Source organism: Rhamphochromis sp. 'chilingali' (genome assembly GCF_963969265.1).
Source record: "Rhamphochromis sp. 'chilingali' genome assembly, chromosome: 15".
Lineage (NCBI taxonomy): Eukaryota > Metazoa > Chordata > Actinopteri > Cichliformes > Cichlidae > Rhamphochromis > Rhamphochromis sp. 'chilingali'.
Genome location: NC_137942.1, coordinates 35,972,832 through 35,992,530, shown reverse-complemented (window position 1 = coordinate 35,992,530; position 19,699 = coordinate 35,972,832). Strand labels below are relative to the sequence as shown.

Here is a 19,699-nt window from a genome sequence, read left to right as displayed (position 1 = left end):
AACTAAACAGCAGTGACGTCTGCAGGGTTACTGAAGTTGGACTAGCTGGTAGATAATGATGTGCTACGTCATCGCTAGCGCGACAAAGCTATGTTAGCATAACATAAATAGTAAAGCTGGAGGACGAATGCTAATGAACGGAGGACTTTTTTCCACTCGATAAAAGTTAATGTGAGCGTTCCCGATAGTTAGGGACAAATGCAATCACATGGCAGGATGCTGTAAACTTCAGTCAGGAGAACAACTGAGATAATCCATCCACAGTACGAGGTTAGTCAGTAATATACTGCTGCATGGACTGTAGTTACATAGGAAGGGTTTAAAAACTGAGCTTTAAAATGATTAGTGGTAATAAAAACCGAGAGAAGCCGACAGTGAACACTGACTGTTTTTAGTGTCTTTTTTAAAAACCGGATAGAGATCAACAGACTACGTGACTTGTGTGCGTTGCATTGTGGGTACAAGTGGCAGCAAAATCAAAACACTGCATCAAGCGCTAGCATTTCCAGCACCGGTAACCATTCATTCTGCTGTTTTAATCCCTACTTGCATTTTATTTGCCCCAAAAACAGTTATGTACAAAACGAAGAAGAACACGGCAGGTCCGTACAAAGACAGACTTGACGAAAAGGCAAAAAAAAAGTACGAGGAAAAACAACAAAGTAATGAAAGGGTTTGGCCCATACGAGCATACAGAGTGGACTGAAGACATTAGCGTGCTGCCCCCACCTTCATCACGCTCATATTTATAATTATATGTTCCTAAGTGTGAGTGCATACACTCATGAAGTGTTTGGTAACTTCAGATCCCTGCAACAAGCCCAGTTCCAGTTTACCGATGGATGGGTACAGGACACTGACATGTTCTGAGTAGCCAGATATGTAGGTGGACACCAGGTTTTATTCTAAGTGAAGGGCAACCCTTCAAAAAATGGACAGAGCAGTGGAGTAGCCAAGCGAAAAGAACAATATAAAACTCGATTACTAAAATATCATTTATTTCACTTTTTTTTTAAACAGTTAAAAACACCCCAGGCCACTTAGAACACACAGTCAAAACAACACTGAAAGTCCACTGGCGTCAGCCACAGCATTAAAATCCACCAAAATTGGACAAAGAAAACCCAGCGACGTCCCCGGCCGTTGTGTCTGTCTCTTTGCATGGAAGAGAGAGGGGGCAGCGATAGTGACCGTTCTTTCCAGTGAAAGGGATTTCTTGTAGCAAGCTAGTACCTACAATCCTTTGTGGTTTTACCCTGGAAATTACGTCACATTTTCGAACTCTATAGACCATGTTCAGCATCTCCATTGCCTGAAGCTGCTGCACTGAGCTGCGGCTGCAGGAGTGTTGGTAACTGTTGTGGTGGTAACCCCCGAACCAAATGGAGGTGAAGGGAGCCAGCAGACTGAAGAAGAAAGCCTATCGGGCTTGGTTAGCTTGTAGGACTTCGGAGAAAGCTTATAGGTACCGACTGGCCAAGCAGCATGCGGCAATGGCTAAAGCAAAAACTCGGGTGTGGAAGGAGTTCAGGGAGGCCATGGAAAAAGATTTTTGGACTGCCTTGCAGAGATTCTGGCAAATCATCAGGCGACTCAAGAGGGGAAAGCGGCGCTGTACCTGCATTATGTATATTGCAGGTGGAGCACTGCTGAACATTGAACATTGTCATGCAGTGGAAGGAATACTTCGAGGACCTCCTTAATCCCACTGGAGGAAGCAGAGTCTGGGGATGAGGGGGACGACTCGTCCATCTTTGGGGGTGAGGTCTCTGAGGCTGCTAAACAACTCCCTGGCAGAGGCTCCTGTGGAGGGTGAGGTGCACCCCCTGAGTTCCTGAAGGCTCTGCATGTTGTATTGCTGTCTTGTTGACACACCTCTACAAGGTTGCATGGAGGTCAGGGGCAGTACCTTCCGTCCTGGTCATGGAACACTGGACCAGCTCTTTATCCTCTCGAGGATACTTGAGTGTGCATAGGAGTTTGCCCAACCAATCTAGATGTGCTTTGTGGACTTGAAGAAGGCATTTGACCGTGTTCGGGGTGTCATGTGTGAGGTGCTTCAGAAGTATGGGGTGTTGCCGGCAATAAGTCAGACCTGTTTCCGGTTGGTGATGGGCTCTGCCTTTGTCACCGATTCTGTTCGTAAGTTTTATGGACAGAATTTCTAGATGCAGCCAAGTAGCAGAAGGTTTCCTCTTGGTGGTCAGAAAATCTCATCTCTGGTTTTTGGATGATGTGGTTCTGTTGGCTTCATCAGGTGATGGCCCCCAGGTCGCACTGGAACAGTTCGCAGCTGAGTGTGAAGTGATGGGAATGAGGATCAACACCTCCAAATCTGAGGCCATGGTTCTCAGCTGGAAAAGGGTGGAGTTCCCACTCCGTGTCAGGGTTCCTGACACGGAGTGGGCACTCCTGCCCCAAGTGGGAGAGTTTAAGTATCTCGACGACAGTGACAGCCTCCAAAGGCTGTGTCTCTTTTGTCCTCTTTATATTAATCTTTTTCATTCACCTCTGTTTTCAGCTGGAGTCGATTTTGCTAGAAATGCAGGACACAAAAAGTGGAGTTAAAGGTACAGAGCAGAAGCTCAATATCACTACCATCCCACATGTCATTGCTGGTGAGTGTGACACACACACACACACACACACACACACACACACACACACACACACACACACACACACACACACACAATAGAAATAAAACTGAATGAAATTAAACTCAAACATTTCTAGCATTTTTAACTGGTACATGATGCAGGAGGCAGAGCAGGTCATCAACTAATCAGAAGGTTGGTGGATCAAACCCTGGCCTCTCAGAGTGCTTAGAGTAGAGTAGAGTAGAGCACTATATAAAAACCAGTCAAGACTATTTTGTATGACTTTTGACATATATTTTTTGAATACCTGCATTCATGCATTTATTTCTTTTACTTCTGGACTGGATCAGCATTCCCCAAAATCTTCCTGAAAGCCTTCTGTTGATCCAAAAATACCAGAGTAAAGATTGAGATTTATATATTTTGCAAGCATATGTTAATAATCACTGTATGTGTTATAATGTCCATGCAAAGTTTGGCTCTGATTTTCCCATTAGTTGAGGAGATGATGGGGTAGGTTACATACATTATACTAAGGTAACTGCATGTCATTGACCTTTCTACTCTTGCCCATAGTTTATCTTTTGTCCTGTTCATTGGGTTGTTGTTTTTTGTTGTGTTTTTTTTGTGTCCCGTTTGGATCTTTAGCCATCAGAATTGTTGTCTGAAGGCCAAGAAAGATGCCAAGCGGATTTATTTTACCAAGTGGATCATCATGGCCTTGCCATATTGGTCCATTTGATTTACCTTTATTATAATTATGAATTTATTTTATTTTCAGTTGCTACAAACGGGACAGACATGACTGGGGGATAGGACAGGGAGAAAGAATGAAAGAAAGAGAGGGAGAGAAAGAAAACCAGAGGGGAGAAGAGACGGTGAGAAGGGGGGGAAGAAAGAAAGAACAACAAACAAAACACCTGGGTCACCTGTATGGAGAAAAAAAACAGAAGAGAAAGCAAACAACAAAAGAGCAACATAAAAACAGCACCATCACAATACACTAGCTAGCAGTAGATAACAGTAGATGCTAAATAATAAACGATATTGTGCAGCACGCAAGATAGACAGCGCACAATGTGCTTTGAGGCAGCAGCCAAGAAAAGTGTAGTCCGCGTCTGTGAATACCCATGTGTACACCTGTGTGCACACCTGTGTGGATCAGCATGCTTGTATTCCAAAGGTTTCTCCATGTAACGATCTGCTAGGGAGTGTGGGGAGCCATAGCCCCGTCCCCCAGGGTATGAAGCAGGTATGGAGGAGATCCAGGCCCCAGAGTACAAGGACCCGAGGAGGACCACCAAACGGGGGGGGGGGGGGGGGGGGGGAACCGTGCCACCCTCCTGGGAACAGCTGAGTAGAGCCCCAAAGGAGAGGTCGCCCCGCAGCTACGGAGCAGAGGCCAGAGGGGGTTGCAGTGGTGTGCCCGCGGGCTCTGCCAGCAGCCAGCTGTGCTAGAGAGGACCGAGCTTCAGGCCCAGAGGTCTGAGGGCATCCCATCCCCCGGAAGGAGCCCAGCCGGGCCACAGGCGCCCGGCCCCGCCAATCGGCCACCAGGAGTGAGCCGGTACATACATGAGCGCCCAGCCCCAGACGACAAGGACCACCAACACACCAACGTCTGAGGGCATCAGCCACCGGCAGGGAGTGTGGTGAGGGGAGATAGGCCTCCGTACTTTAGAGGGCCTGAGATGTACCCAGAGAGGTTGAGTCTAAGACCCAACCTGACATATAGACACAGACGTGCATTCCCACCCCATATGCACAACCAAATACTCGGCACTCACCCGACATGTAGACAGACACAAATAGACACTGCACAGACAGTCGCACTCCCCAAACATACTCTATATCCCAGGTCCAGGTACCCCCGCCCCCAGAGGGGCAAGCCGCACCTAGACCCAGGAGATGTAACCCTTCTCTCTGGGGTGGAGGCAAGCGGACCACCTCCTTATCTGCAGTAGCAGGGAGGCCCCGCATCCCAGACCCCAGTCTGACAGCCAGCACCTCCTCCCAGCCCCCCAGCCCTGACGGCTAACAGAACCGGGGTGAGTGAAGACCCCAAACCTCCCTACGCCCGCTCATATGTCGTGTTGCTGTGTGCTGTTCTAAAGTGCATTTAAAACTCAGGAGAGCATGGTACTAGCTTCCTCTCAGAGAGTAGCACGGCTCTTCCCGAAAACCCTCAGTGTCTAAATGCATTTAAAATTGAGGGTAGGGCACCAGCGCCAGAGGTGGGTTGGAGTACACCGACCATCCTCTGGATGCTGTAAAACGTGCCCACCCCCAAGGCCCTATATGTATGTGTTATGTGAGAGTGTGAGTAATGTGGATGTCTAGGTTGCAGAATAAAATTGAGGCACAGGCGGCCAGAAGGGGACAGAGGGGGAGTGCCTCCCCTGCACCCTGGTGACATACCTGCACCCCAAGCCCTGTGTGGGTGGGTGGGTGTGGTGGAGCGGGAATAGGGAGGCAGCTGAGGATGGGGAGGGAAGAAAGGGAGGGGCAAGCGGCCCCTCCCTGGGGCCAGCTCCCCCACTGACCCCAGTAGGCACCCCCACACTCTGGAACCCACCAGGGCAAGGGGGCCCAGGCCCATCCGGACCGGGGCCCGCAGCAGCAGCACCGCCCAGCCCCACAGCCCACCCGACTCCACCCCAGAGAAAACTGCACCCACCCCATCATCCAATCATCTCCCAAACTACACAAGACAATAGACACCCAGGTTGAGTTCATTCTCCACCTCTCCTATATCTCTCCCCCACCTGCAGAGTGGGCTCCTGTAGTGAGGAGACCACCTGCAAAGATATAACAACCTCCCCACCAGTTAGAGAGCCCCCTAGTTGGGCCAATGCACCAGAGGTCCCCTGCATTGGGGCTGAGCCCCCCTGCACCCACCCGCCCACTGCTCCGGCGACACAACAGCCAGGACCCAAGCCCCCAAGGCCCGGCCAGCACCCCAGACCGGGGGGCGGAGCACCCCCAGACCCCCAAGCCTCCACGCCTGTCCCGGACCCTCCCAGGGGCAGCCAGGCTACCAGGCCAGTAACCAACGTCCGCCAGCACAGACCCTCCCCCATCTCCGCTGTACGCAGCCACAAGGAAAACACCATCCAAGAGCCCCAGAGCCCCTAACCAGGTCATGGCCACATCCCCCAGGTTAGTCCCTCTAGGGAAACGTCCCTAGGGACTCCCCAGACACCCTAAGGCCGTCCCTACCCCCATATCAACCACAATAGCGAAGGCAGGACCAAACCATGACCCCCCACCCCCACTAGGTGATGAAGCCGATCAAAGGAGCCCAAAGGGATTGATCAAATGTGATGGCAGATGTTGTATCAAGACTAATGTGATCTATTAGATGGTTTTTATATTGGTTAGAATTAAGATTATTTTTATTTTTCCAGTTAATGAGGACCATTTTCTTGGCAATGCATAGGGCCGTAAAAACAACGTGGGCTGTGTTTATTTCTGCAGTGACCTCATCCAAGTTGCCCAGCAAGCACACTAAAGGCTGGAATGTTACATTTCAGACACTTTGATAAGTCTTCACATATCTCACGCCAGAATTTCTGAACTGGTGGACAGAACCAAAGAGCGTGGATGTAATTGTCCGGTGTATTTGCTGTGCAGTGTGAGCAGTTGTTGGAAGGCGTATAGCCCATCTTGAACATCCTATGACCAGTATAGTGCACTCTGTGTAATATTTTGTATTGTATTAATTGCAAACTGGGATTTCTGATCCATTGAAAGGTTTTTAAGCATATCTGAGACCAAAGGATTGGGTCTAAGTTGATTGATAAATCTTGGGTTGTTTTTGTGTGGTCGGTCTGAGCTCGTTGTCTTCACCTTACAGTGCACCTTGAACTAACTGTTACTGTGAACTGGTGCTATGTATAAAAAACAACCAAGTGAATAAAAACATATAATTCTGTAAATGGCATTAAATAAATGTTTCAAATTGATTTAAAATACCACAAACTGATACAGAACAATAAAGTTTTAAGTAGAAAAAGAACAAATAATTCTCATAGTTTTGGTTTTTTCACTAAAGCCTACCTGTTATTTCTGAAGCTAAATGCTCCTGTTTATTGAACCTTCATACTTTGTCCTGTCCGATGTGCTAGACCACAAGGTGACAGTGCGTTTACCTCTCAGGTATTTAATCTGTACAGCCTCACTGGATTATTTAAAGCTTTGCTGCCTAAGCTGCTTGGCTAGTAGCTAAATAAAGCAGCCATGATTGGATGATATCTGTGCAGTGCTCTAAGAACCAAAGTGACTTTTTAATCTGGACTAAGGCCTGGAAGGGAAATTTGAGCAGCCATCCATTTGACCCAAGTATTCTGCCAGCACTTACAGTACATAAATGATGTGTTAGAACCAGAGGTATTCCATCAGGAGGGTGTAGGTGTTGGTAGCTGTAGCTGGCTGCTGCCCACATAGCAGCAGCAGCAGCAGCCCGCTGTGTGGGCCCGGATCCAGCCCACACACTGTGCTTACACATGGCCCACATACCGCACAGAATGACGGCCTTTTGGTGGCCCACACATGGGCCAGCACAAGGCCAGCTGCTGGCCCTGTGCTGGCCCAGAACAGTTTCAGCTCTGGCCCCAGATGTCAGCCTGATGTGAACCTTAATCAAGCCATGTAATAACAACATGTAGAGCAAAAGTAACATGACGAAACTCTGCTCAGACAGTGAATGGACTGATTCTTCTATAGCACTTTTCTACTCTCCCAGATTACTCAAAGTGCTCTATACAAAATGCCACATTCACCCAACCACACACTTTATCTAAACTGAGTGCTTCCTAACTTTATTCATAGTCTTGACTTGCAGACTGGAGGAGCCAGGGATCAAACCACTAACCTTCCGATCAGTAGGTGACCTGCTCTGCCTCCTGAGCTACAGCCACCCGGTGGTAAACATGAGTAAACCCTCACTAGGTTTTGGATAAAGTGTACACTCACAAACCTGTCAAACCTGCATTTGAAACATTGATTACCATAGCTGTATTGCCAGACCTGGCCCACATCTGGTTGACATACCCTGCCATGCCAGAAGTCATGGCAGGGTATGTCATGTCTGCTATGTGGGTATTGCAGCATAACTAAGGGAGGATTCAGGGTCACCTGGTCCAGCCCTAACTATATGCTTTAGCAAAAAGGAAAGTTTGAAGCCTGATCTTGAAAGTAGAGATAGTGTCTGTCTCCTGAATCCAAACTGGAACAATGAATAAAAGTCAGCCTGGTAAAGATAAGCAGAAGCTGCTTGTTGTGAGGCAGCAGTGCTAACCACCGTGCTTCCCGCTGTGTAATCTATTACTGTAAATGTTATTAAGAAATGATCAGACTAAAGAAGGGTTTCAGAGTTTACTGTTACATGTTCTGTTTTTATGTGATGATGTGTTGAGCAGGCTCACTGATAGTTTGAGAAATGCCTGATTCTTGTCTCATACTAGATGAAATGCACGGCTGTCATTTCCAGCACCTGCATGCATGTTAAAATGACCTACTATGATTATTGTATCTGATAGAGATGGCACGATACCACTTTTTTATGTCCGATACCGATACGATATCATAAATTTGGATATCTGCCGATACCGATATGAATCCGATATAGTGTTTTTTAATCAACAAAACTGTTTTTTAAAATATCTTGCTGCATTTTGCAAGTCTGCAAGTTCATACTCAAGTTTAAAACAACAACTACACTAAAGCTATTCTGTTATACCTGTATACAAAAAAAATATTTCATAGTTCAGCAATACTGATCAATCTAATAAACTTAGACCTACACCATCCTCCCTATTCTGGTATTTTAAAGAGTACTTAGCGTAAATATTAAGCAACCTAACTAATAGGGTTCCAACTCCCAGCAACAACAAAAATAAATAAATAAAAAATAGGGAACCACCCCTCACGCTCCACCTCATGATGCTTAATCGACGTAATCAACCTTAATTTGATGCAGTGTGAAAAAAAATGCACAGAAATCAATTATTTTTCAAGAAATATTAAATAGATTCAACATCTTTCTTCAACAAAATTGCAGACTGCACAGATGGTACCTTCCCAAAGGAAAAAGTACTATACCTTACTAGGGTATATATATTAGACTTAATAGTCACTATATACAGTAATTGACTTCTATTCATTTTACATCAAATTAAAACTTTGGGTGTCAGATAATTATTTATTAAAAGCTCGACATTTTAAATGAGAATAAGAAAGAAAAGTATGTCTTTGTGCCCCCTTTTCCCTGTTAATGCCCTATCGGCCCCCCTGGCTAAACTTTGTTAGATCCGCCCCTGCACAGTTACCAGCGTCAGCTACGTAGAAAAAGATCCTCGAGTAGAAAGTAATATTAAATAAATTGTAACAACAGCTTATCAAGCTTAAACGTGCTGCTGTTGTTCAGCCGCTGGTTTCCTCTTTCTGGCGCAAAGTGGACCAAAAACAAACGAGAGACAGACTCGCGACAGAAAAGCTGATCAGCTGATCATTAAGCAGTTTCACGATTGAAGTAGCAGCAGGAGAGCGAGAGGCAGTCGCTCGTTAAGCTTAACGCAGGAATGCTTTACAAACATTCAGAGATGGACTTACACACTTGCTTTACTTCTCTCGGGGTAACTTTGTCGGAGATGAAATGCCAGGTTGCTAGCGAAGCTCCACATGCTATCCAGACCACCGACAGGTCCCGCATGCCACAGCCGCTCTATCACGTGATGTATACTGCTCCGACGTGCTAACGTTCTGAGGTGAGTTACGGCGTGTTGCAAGTTTTGTGAGGTGCTTTCGTGATATTTAATGGATCGGATTACATTTTTTATTTTTCTCCGATATCCGATCCAGTAATTTAGGTCAGTATCGGACCGATACCGATACGTAATATCGGATCGGTCCATCTCTAGTATCTGAGCCTATATAAGGCTGTGTGCCAGGTTCTCAAATAAAATAAAACTGTATCTGGTGGTTGGTATGACTCGGGGTGATGATTCATTTAAACTAACATACTAATCATGCCGTAACCATGTCTGTGTTAGACATTATTAAAGGAATGTAACCTAATGTTTATAGTCCACATTTAACACTTTGGAACAGCTGAGCTATTTGGTTCTTTCTTTGTGAATTTCTATTCTTAAGTTGTTTCTATCTTCTGGTTTTTGCTGATAAAGCAAGAATCATGTCAGCATCTGCTTCTTTCTGAACAGGATTTCCAAATGAACCTCCAGTGTACTCGTGTTTCTGGCTTTCATTAAAATTATTTGGGATGAAATTATTTTCTTTTTGCTCTTTTTGATTTTGAACCCATTCTTTCAAAGGATTTAATTTTGGTTTCCACTGACCAACAAATGACACAACATAAACACAAAGACGTGTGATTTAAATGTTCTTGATTCTGATCAGTATATCTGTGTCTCCACACAGGTAATGACACAATTGCTTGGATTAGCAACAAAATGAAGACCACTACAGAAGGTACGATCAAAGCTCTTTTTCCAAATGTACTGCAGCCCTGCACTTCGACACATTAAATCATTGCACACACCATTTACCAGAGTTACTATAGTTTTATTTCTTTTTGCCTTTTTGCTTTTACTTCAGTGTAGTTTCACTTAGTTTCCATTGTGAGTTTGCTCATTTCAAGTTAGTTTTTATTTTCTGAAATGTTTTCTTTCAGCCAGTTTTAGTGTTTATCAATTATTAATGTATGGATTTGGAAAAATCAGTACAAGTTTGTTTGTTTGTTTAAAAAAAACAAACAAAACTAAAGAACTTTTTGAAAGCAGCGGACAAACAAAGTGGAGTTGGCATTTCCTTCCTGTGTTTGCGTGGGTTCCCTCTGGGTGCTGGGCTTCCTCCCACAGTTCAGACATGCAGTTAGTGGGGTTAGGTTAATTGGTAACTCACCCATAGGTGTGAATGTGAGTGTGAACGGTGTCTGTGTGTTAGCCCCGCGATAGACTGTCACCCTGCCTCTCGCCCTATAATAGCTGGGATATTACCTCTGTATTATGAGTTTATATTTAACAGAACACCAGCCAAATGTTGTTTGAACTGGTTTTATTTTCTTTCTTTCCTGCCTTTGTTCCAGAGGCTCAGGCCTTTGGCACCATGTTGGTAGCTTATGGTTACATCTACCCGCTGCAGAACCATAAGAAGCTGGTCATGTGCAACGACAGCAGCCTGTACCGTTTCCAGGTAAATGTTTGCTTCACCTTTGCTACATGTGATAAGAGTCCGAGTCACACTGTCCCATCGTAGGTAAAGCATGTGAAGGAGTTTATATGGAATTTGTCAGAAGTTACACGTGAGAAAAAAACATAATCTGAGCAAATCATTTCATTCTGTGGGTGCAGGTATTTATTAGCAATGACATTCGTTGTGCATAAATTCAACAACCTGTGAGCGTAGAACTCAGACGCAGTCCTGCTGACGCGTCTGTGCGCACACAGGTTGGAAAGGGGGATCAGTCAATCAACAAATGAATTAAATAAATACATCATTAAATAATGAATTAAATGTTTTATAAATTAATTAAATAAACACAAAAATAATTAATTAAAAGCCCATTTGTTTAATTTTTGGTTTAATGACTTAATTAAGTATTTAATTAATCATTTAATGATGTATTAATTGAATCCATGCTGGCACTCCTGGCCCTGCAGCTGTGTTCATAAATGTATTTTATCTGTCAGCCGATCGAGTCAAAATCATTGCTTTGGTCTGGTTGCTGTTCTTGTAATGGTACCAACACAGCCTACACACAATCGTTTGGACATGTGTGGACCCAAACGATGCCTAACCTTTTGAAACACCCTGTTTGTCTGTCACCCATACACTGTCAACATGTTTTAGCCAAGAATGTCCTGGCTTAATCTTCAAATATATGTGGATGGAGCGCAGAGTGAAGGCAAAGGACCAACAAGTGCTCAGCATCTCTGAACTCCTTCCAGACTGTTGGAAACCATTTCAGGAGACGACCTCATGAAGCTCATGGAGACGCCGAGAGAGCAAAGCAAAGAATCTGAAATATCAAACTTGTTTGGAGTTATTTCCCACGTTTTTGTTCACTACATATTTCCACGTGTTCATTCATAGTTTTGATGGCTTCAGTGAGAATCTACAATATAATAAATAAATAAATAAATAGTCGTGAAAATAAAGAAAAAACAAACCTTTGATTGGTAGTGTATGTAAAATAGTTTGCAGTCAACATGAATAATGCTGGGTCCATGGCTGCAGTATATTACTGATGCTCATCAAGCCAACACAAAGACTTCGAGGCTGCTATTTTAACCATTTTCTGGAGAATTGATCGGTCAACAGGCAATGATTTCATGCCTGTTAATCTCTAATCTGGATCCTGTAACCTGCTCCAGAGTAGGTTAGGTTTGCAGCATAAGTTACCATGGCAATGTACTTTGGCAAGAAGGGTTCAGGGTTCTCACGGTGGTGATACAGAACCCAGGGTTAACCTCGACGTTTCCTGGATAAGTAAACTCGTGCTTCATAGTACAGGCCTCAGACTAACTGGACAGGAAACTTTGAAAGATGTGCTAGCACTCACGCACGCTCTGCATGATTATAACCATACACACAAACAACATAACAGGTGGAACCACTTCCTTGACTGATATCAGCTACTGCATGAAAACGTGATTCATGGTGCTGCACGTCCTTCAGCAAAGGGAAACTGAAAATACCCATATAGATCCTCCAATCAGAGTACAGATTTGTATGATGAGCAAGATGTTGAATCATCTGGAATCCCTTGATGTCTTCATGCCTTCAGATTTTGCCTTGTTTAGACCTGAGGGGGGACTTGGATGAGGGGTTGTCCTCTGGCTCCTCCAAGGAAACTGTTTTTCAGCCTGATACCAGGCAGAAAACGTTCCCTCTGAGCCTGGAGGAAAAGGATAGAAACACACACACTACTAGTCAAGAGTTTTAGAACACCCCAATTTTCCAGTTTGTTATTGAAAGTTATGCAGTTTAATGTATCTTTGCATTCTTAAATGAAAGTGTAGTACAAATAAAGAGTTAAAAAAGATGGAATCAGTTTATAGACCAAAATGTATTTTAAACTTTGATTCATCAAAGTCGCACCTTTGGCAGATATACCAGCTGAACACAGCCGTGTCATTCTTTCTGCAATAGAAATCTTCTCCCATATCTGGAGCAGAAGTTCTTCTGTCCAGTTCAAACCAGCTCGTTGGGTTTAAGTCTGGAGACTGTTGGTTGGTAATTTTTTATTTCAACATGTGAACAATATACAGGTACCTTTATAAAAGAAAATAAGAAAGAAAAAAATACTTTACAAAATACATACAAAAAAACGTTCTGATTAATTTACATGTTGAAAGGGAAGAAGTAAACACTTATTTAATCCCACCCCTTTGCCATAAATCATCAGTTAATATTTAATCAGCTTCATTACTGGTATCATTTGTAATAAAAATAGTGAACAGATTTCTGATATACTATAAACTATAATATCACATCATGAGTTTGTTTGTTTTTAAATAGAGACATTCACTTAATTTAAATATTTTCCTTTTCTTTATAGTTGGAGAAGATCATATTTTTATAACTCTTTTTGAACAGTTTTATGTTTGGACGTTGCTTTAATTCCATATTCAGTTTGTTCCATAGTTTCACTCCTTGAACAGAAACACAAAAGCCTTTTCTTGTAGTACGAACCTTCCCTGTTTTGAAGTTACAAAAACCCCTTAAATTATAACTTCCTTCTTTCAAAACAAACATACTCTGAATATTTCCTGGCAGTTCTTTATTTTTTGCTTTGAATAGAATTTGTGCTGTTTGGAATTTCACTAGATCGACTGTAAAAATAGTGAGTTTGTATGTTCCTGTAACCTGCAGTGTGGATGATTCGAATTGCTTTTTTTTTTGAAGAGTAAAACGTGAATGTAATGTGGTTTTATAGTTATTGCCCCAGGCCTCTGCACAATAGCTTAAGTATGGTGAAACCAGTGAACAGTAGAGAATATGAAGTGATGTTTGTCTAATAGCTGTTTTGCCTTGTTTAGTACTGCAATGCTTCGTGATACTTTGGAATGAATATATCTTACGTGAGCTCTCCAGTTAAGTTTTTCATCTATTATTACCCCCAGAAATTTATTTTCACTGACTCTTTCAATATCAACACCATTTATTTGAATCTTTGCATTTGTATTTAAACTACTATTTCCAAATAACATAAGTTTAGATTTATTCAAATTTAATGATAATTTGTTTTTATCAAGCCAGAACTTCACTTTACTTATTTCATATCCTCCAATAAATTCTGCAGATCATCACCAGAGCAGAAGATGTTTGTCTGGTCAGCAAAGAGAACCACTTTTAATGCTTTGGACACTTTACAGACGTCGTTAATGTTGAAGACTTTTGGACCCAAAACTGACCCACAAGCAATGTGCATACATAAGGAGCAACCATCATTTAATTTCACAAACTGCTTCCTGTCACCTAAATAACTCCGGACCCAATCTAAAGCGACCCCTCTGACACCATAATGTTCCAGTTTTCTTATTAATATATCAGGATCTATAGAGTCAAATGCCTTTGTCAAGTCTCTGAATAACCCAGCCACATGTTGCTTTTTGTCTGTGGAGTTTGTGATGTACTCTATTGAATCTAATAGTGCCGATGATGTTGATCTGCTTGATCTGAATCCGTTCTGACTCTCGGTGAGTAGTTTATGTTTATCTATAAATTTTTCCAGTCAGTTTTTAAACAGTTTTTCAAGAACTTTTGAGAATTGAGGTAGTAAAGAGACTGTGCTGGACACTCCATGTTTTCAAGCTCACCATCTTGTTCTTTTTTCCTGAGGTAGTTCTGGCATAGCTTGGATTTATGTTTTGGATGAACCCTTGACCAACTAGACACATACCAGAGGGTCCTGCATGGTGCTGCAGGATGCTGTGGTAGCTGTTTTGGTTCAGGGAGCCTCTCACTCTGTACAAGTCACCGACCCTGGATCCAGCAAACAGCCTCAGACCATCACACTTCCCCCTCCATGTTTGATAGTTGATGCCACACACTGTGGAACCGTCCTTTCACCTACTTGACGGCAAAGATCCTGCATGAGTTCAAATGTTGATCCATGAGTCCATAATACCTTCTTCCAGTCTTCAGCAGTCCAATGGTGGTGTTTCATGGCCCAGCCAGGCCTCTTTGTCCTATTCTGAAGTCTGGCTTTCTTGCTGCAACTCATCCTGTCAAACCTGCAGCTTGAAGTTTTCTCTTCACAGCTGAAACTGAGACTATTAAGCTGCTTGAAGCTGATGTCCTGTGAGCCACCATCACACAAGCTGCTAACTCTCAGAAACTTGTCCTCTGGTTCACTCGTGTCTTTGGGTCTGCAGACCTCTTCCTGTCACAGTTTGTTTCTGAGCCTTTGATGGTGAAGGAAACTGGACTCACTGACACCTTGACTGACTGTCAAGGTGTTGACTGATTCTCGTTATGAGTTTTTGTTTTTAAGTCCTGAAACGTTTCATCCTTTTCTACAACAGACTGATGGGACAGCGGTGCAGAGACTTGCCTCCAGCATTAAAGTAAACCACAGTTGGTTTTTCAGCAGACACGTGTGTGATGACTTCACGTGCTCATCCATCCTGAGTTCTACACACATTGTTGTGCGACTGAGAATAAACTCCTGTGAAATGAAATGATTTGCTTGCACTATGTTTTTATGACATAAAATAATTCTGTGCTGACCATGTCTGTGTGTGTGGGCTGTTTTATGTTGGCAAACGATTCATTAAACCAAAGCAAAGAGTGTGGGTACAGGTAAAGGTCAGGGAAGGACATGAGCTTTCTTTAGACTGTTTGCTGTAATTTAGTTGTTTCAGTAATGTCCAGAAACATTTTAAATAAACATTGAAAGCAGACATATAACTGGTTTCATTTTCAATGTTTTCAGACTCCTTACTTCTGGCCAACACAGAAATGGGTCCCAGACGACTCTGATTATGGTGGGTATCCTGTGATATGAACTTACCTGCACTTTGTTTCTACAGGAACCTGCAGGCGGTGTCATACCTCAGTCACCATATATTAAACATTTACAGTGGGATGCAAAGATTTGGGCAGCCTTGTTAATAGTCATTATTTTCCTGTATAAATCGATGGTTGTTACAATAAAAAATGTCAGTTAAATATATCATATAGGAGACACACACAGAGTGATATTTGAGAAGTGAAATTAAGTTTATTGGATTTACAGAAAGTGTGCAACAATAAATAAATTCAGAGAACGACTGGTAGGAGTATTAATGGATACAACTCACTTAAACTAACAATAAAACTTGACTGTCTGTTTGTAGGTAAATATATTTAAGTTGAATTAATTGACAAAAGTTTTGTATTTAAATTTCTTCCCCCACAAAGATAAGTAAAAACGTTCTCGCCTGATCTTCTCAGAAACAAAGCCTGATCTTTTTCAAAGAAAAAGCCTCCCACGATGCACTCGGCAAACAGCGTTAATATTTTCAGTGTTAAACATTTCCTCAAATAAGAAGTGGAACACCTGAGAGCTGGTCCACAAAGGCAGCCCAGGAGAAACAAGCCTGTGTTGAGTCAGTGTGCCAACATCATGTCAGAGCTGTGCTGCAGCGGTCGCACAGTGGTTTTCTGCAGCATGGAAACACTGGGCTAATTTTATGACATCGTAGGATCGAATCATTTGAAATCATTCATGTGAGTTAAAGCTGCTAATGAACCACTTTGCTTCCATACCTTTAATATAGCAACAGTATGAAGCAGTAACCTGGAGGACATAGAAACAACTATGAAATTAACGGGATTTCTATTAAACAAACACATTTAAACCAGTAAATTATAAAGAAAATAATGTTGTTCATAGAAAGACTGGTTTTGTTTATTGTAGCTAATAATCTGATGAATAAAATTTACTTTTTGTGTTTTGACTGTGTTTTTATTTGGTTTTGTGGTTTTAGCCATTTACCTGGCAAAGCGGAACATCCGGAAGAAGGGCGTGTTGGAACCATATGAACAGGTAGACAATGTGTCTGCTTCTAGATGTGTAATGAGTAGCACAGTCATTATTCCATTATTAACTGGAATACATTAAGTCTACTGGTCTTCAACTCAATAAGGCTTCTCAGATTTAAGCTGGGAGATTTAAGTTGAGGGCTGATGTCACAGAATGATACTGACACAAACCAACAGTGCAATTTTGGATCTTCTTGTTTCACTGTTTTTCTATTTGAAGCAGCAGGAATAAAATGGTGATGAAGTATTCATTCACAAGACATTTAACTTTTCAAACGTCACTGGCCCCATAGCTTCTGCCTCGGTTGTGCCACAGTGGCTCCTTTTACTCTGTGGGCCCTCTTTCTGTCTTTTTGATGCTCCTCTTCACCTTTCTGTTTCTCTGGCGTCTCACCGATCAGAGGCTCTTTCATCTCCTGGTTATAACAAGAATGCAGTCAGCACGTGCTGATTAAACTCTTAAACTAAAAGGGATTTTCACCTTGCTGCTCCATGCTGTGTGTTTGTGTTTCAAACAGGCACATTACAATCACCTCCATGAATGGCTGAACCACAAATGGGATTTCATTGTGATGCAAGCAGCTGAACAGTATAAGTAAGTGACACTATCACAGCTCGTAATGTATAATGCCCGCTGCCACCACAGATGCTGGTTTTTGAGACTATTTCTTAAAGTGCAGTTTGCTGCAGCGTGGTCACTAATGTACAGTGATTGGTCCTGATGCTGTGACGGGTCTTGTAGGCACTTCTGTTGTTTGGTTTTAGGTTTTCACAGATGATTTCCTCTTAATACCCCACTTACCTGCTTGTACATGTGTCAGGGCTGGCAAAGAGAGGAAGAAGCCAGATCGCGTGGTGTTTGACTGCCAGGAGAGGGCGTACTGGATGGTGAACAGGCCTCCGGTCAGTCTTTCAAACTCTGTGCTGTCTACATGTTTTAATCTCATTTATAATCATGATCTGTAATTGTATTATTTAGACTGTATCTATCTTGAATGATGTTCTGTGTGTCCAGCGTTGTGCTCACAGTGCCATGGACTGTGGTCCAGAGAGGCTCATTGACCCAAACACAGATGAGGTGAAAGGTCAGTAAACATAGAAACCCACAAACAGGTGTGGAGCAACGACAGTGTTACATGATTACATGAACTTAAAATCCTTTTTCTGGAGACGCAGTCTAACCTTATGAAGCACTGTATGAGTGAAAAATGGTTTGTAAATGCCATTTAAATACCATGATACTGTAAATACTGTAAATACTGTAAATACTGTAAATACTGTAAATACCCATTTAAATACCATGATACTGTAAATACTCTAAATACTGTAAATGCCATTTAAATACCATGATACTGTAAATACGCTAAATACTGTAAATACCCATTTAAATACCATGATACTGTAAATACTCTAAATACTGTAAATGCCATTTAAATACCATGATACTGTAAATACTCTAAATACTGTAAATGCCATTTAAATACCATGATACTGTAAATACGCTAAACACTGTAAATACCATTTAAATACCATGATACTGTAAATACGCTAAACACTGTAAATACCCATTTAAATACCATGATACTGTAAATACTCTAAATACTGTAAATACCCATTTAAATACCATGATACTGTAAATACTCTAAATACTGTAAATACCATTTAAATACCATGATACTGTAAATACTCTAAATACTGTAAATACCATTTAAATACCATGATACTGTAAATACTGTAAATACTGTAAATACCCATTTAAATACCATGATACTGTAAATACTCTAAATACTGTAAATACCCATTTCCACATCAGTTTTCAGATTTTAATTATATTTCCAAATTTACAAAAAGCTACATGTTTCTGTTTACATGTTTACATTGGTAATTTTGTGATGGCAGTAGAGCTTCAGTTGGAGTTTTGATTGGATGCTCAACCTTCTATATCTGTATTTATTTTAAATATTAAAGGAAATACTGTATTTTACAGGATGAAGATATTCAGAACACTTACTTATTGCATTTCCCTTTCTTCTGTTTTCCTCTAACACAGATCTCTTTTCTCACATGAACATGAAAGAGTAATGCAGAAAGGTTTATGTGTGTCTGCACAGTGGGGTGAAAAAGTTTTCACAGGGTCATTTCTGGGGTGGATTTACTGCCACGCTCATTCCTAGAAAGGCTGGTAACTGTCGAGAAAGTTCTCCACCTGTGGAGACATAATCTTTATGTCTTTTTTGCATGTTTGTCACACTTCAATGAGTCAGATCATCAAACAAATCTGAATATTAAACAAAGACATGAGCAAACACAAAGTGCAGTTTTGTTCTCAGAGAGAAAATGAACACAGATCCAGAATTTAGTAAATGAAGAACACAAGAGTACTTCACAGAAGTCCAAACAAGGCTTCATAGTAGTGAAACCTTGTAATGGGCACAGAAGCAGGAGGGTAACGAGACAACTACAAAAAAGAGACCAATAAACCGATGGATCAAACTCCGTGGTGATGAAGAAAAGACACATGCAAACCAGAAATAACTTTGCTTAAGTAGCCAGACTTTATATCCCCACTGTGTGACATTATAGTGTTGTGGTGTGGTAAGTGGTCATTGTACTAATGAGCAAAACCAAATTGGCTGCCCTGCAGCACACTGGCGACCTGTCCAGGCTGTACTCTGCCTTTCATCCCATGGCAGCTGGGATGGGCTCCAGCACTCCAGAGGACCTGAATTAGATACATGGAATAAAATGGATGGATGGAAATGGGCTATCTGCTGAACCTTGAGGATGGTTTGATGGTACAGGGTTCCACTGTTACCTCACACCATGCGGGTTCTGGTATCAAACCTCCAAATTTGCTGGGCATCAATTTGGCCAACGGCATGTTTGATGAAATAATGAGTCTGAATTGTTAATAGGTGTGAATGTTAGAGTTTGTGGTTGTCTGTCTCTGTCTTAGAAAACTTATTCAATTCTAGCATTGGGGAAAAGCACTGATATTGATATTTGGCTGCAATTTTCAAAAAGCTTTGCAAAGTTAAGTAATCATTTAC

The 19,699-nt window shown here is 42.2% G+C and overlaps 1 protein-coding gene and 1 long non-coding RNA gene across 2 annotated transcripts in view; one reads left to right on the top strand and one right to left on the bottom strand.

The window, feature by feature from the left end:
- Positions 1–19,699, top strand: part of rgs9a (regulator of G protein signaling 9a) — a 37,654-nt gene that overhangs the window by 1,246 nt on the left and 16,709 nt on the right. Inside the window, exons 2-9 of the mRNA XM_080905190.1 lie at positions 2,522–2,618; positions 10,038–10,088; positions 10,705–10,811; positions 15,559–15,610; positions 16,595–16,653; positions 17,168–17,244; positions 17,471–17,552; positions 17,665–17,727. Of these exons, the coding sequence (XP_080761316.1) occupies positions 2,522–2,618; positions 10,038–10,088; positions 10,705–10,811; positions 15,559–15,610; positions 16,595–16,653; positions 17,168–17,244; positions 17,471–17,552; positions 17,665–17,727 (588 nt within the window). The remainder of the gene's footprint in view (positions 1–2,521; positions 2,619–10,037; positions 10,089–10,704; positions 10,812–15,558; positions 15,611–16,594; positions 16,654–17,167; positions 17,245–17,470; positions 17,553–17,664; positions 17,728–19,699) is intronic.
- On the bottom strand, positions 432–9,467 carry LOC308411306. The gene is made up of 3 exons (XR_013974362.1): positions 9,213–9,467; positions 2,908–2,978; positions 432–2,536 (listed from the first exon to the last, which is right to left on the bottom strand). It is a non-coding gene; the product is annotated as an uncharacterized lncRNA (long non-coding RNA).